At 29.4% G+C, this 1,255-nt stretch overlaps 1 protein-coding gene across 1 annotated transcript in view; it reads left to right on the top strand.

Moving 5' to 3' along the window:
* LOC111085734 (Down syndrome cell adhesion molecule-like protein 1 homolog) overlaps positions 1 to 1,054 on the top strand; it is a 148,184-nt gene extending 147,130 nt beyond the window's left edge. The window contains exon 22 of the mRNA XM_022385712.1: positions 923 to 1,054. Coding sequence (XP_022241420.1) covers positions 923 to 1,033 — 111 coding nt within the window. The 3' untranslated portion in view covers positions 1,034 to 1,054. The remainder of the gene's footprint in view (positions 1 to 922) is intronic.
* The last annotated feature ends 201 nt before the right edge of the window (positions 1,055 to 1,255 follow it).

Consider the following 1,255-nt stretch of genomic DNA (forward strand, 5'->3'; position numbering starts at 1 on the left):
TATATATATATATATATATATATATATTGTTTCTAATATTGTTACAATTATGATGAAATAATCCGATAGATGGCAGGAGAGTAACTGGTATAACTATCAGCTATTAAATGTCCATTTAATAATCAACTAAACGGTCCCAGTTATTTCATACACTAGTACCGCCTTAGATTGATTGAGCACTATATAGTGGTGTTTATCTGAGAAAAAAATAGCTAGACTGTACTAATTTTTGTGAGTGATTAGCCAGAGAAGTTTGGCTGCTTTTGTATTTCGACTATTATGCATATTATTTGCAAAGTAGATACAGCACTTGTTAAAATATTTGATTATTACAGTTTTGCTGTAATAACAGAAAAACAATTAACAGACTAGAAAAATACCACACAATAACAACCAGTACATATATACATAAACATTTGCCTTAAATTAACTTTTGGGGTGAAGTTTGTGTAGGTGTTTCACAATTTCATTTTGTTAACTCATTTGAGTTTTTAAAATCTAATTATTGTTTATATAACTTCTTACAAAGCATTCTGCATTGGGGAGTAGCACATCATGTTTATTACGTGATTGTTAATTAATTGTGAAATAATGTGTGCTTTGCGTTGCTAAATATGAAGGAATCCGAGAACAATATTTTCCACAAGAATACATGCACGCTCTTATGAATTTTTTTTTTTAATGAAAGTTATACATTTATCACACTTATGCATTTTCAGAGGTCTCGAGCTGGTTGTGGTTACTATGTAACATTCTTATCTGCACATTTTACAGACTAGTAACTTCGATTGTTTAAACCTTTTGTGAACATCTTTTGAAATCTTAACAGCATATCTTTTAAACTAATTTGCATTTTAATGAAATAAAGTCTTTACAACTTTCAAATATCATTAAGAATTGTTCGGATATTTGTTTATAACAGCAGTGCCGTCCAGACAGGTCTTATGAAGCCTTGAAACCAAACGTTTTCCCTCTACCATTACCAAGGGCAACATCTGGTGAAGGAATCCCTTTATACTGTACCAACACTTGACCAAAACATGAGTTTTATGACAGCTTGTGAACTTTGTTTTGTAAAAATCTCTATGCTGCTTATGTAAAACCTGTTTCTTTTGATGTGAGATGGACATGTAAAACATGCATTGTAAATAAAATATTCTTTGAAAAAATGAAGCATATTTTTTATATAGTAATATATTCTTTAGTTATTATCATTTGACATTTTATGGATTCATATCAATAGAAATATTAAACT

Source organism: Limulus polyphemus, unplaced genomic scaffold, assembly GCF_000517525.1.
Source record: "Limulus polyphemus unplaced genomic scaffold, Limulus_polyphemus-2.1.2 Scaffold582, whole genome shotgun sequence".
Lineage (NCBI taxonomy): Eukaryota > Metazoa > Arthropoda > Merostomata > Xiphosura > Limulidae > Limulus > Limulus polyphemus.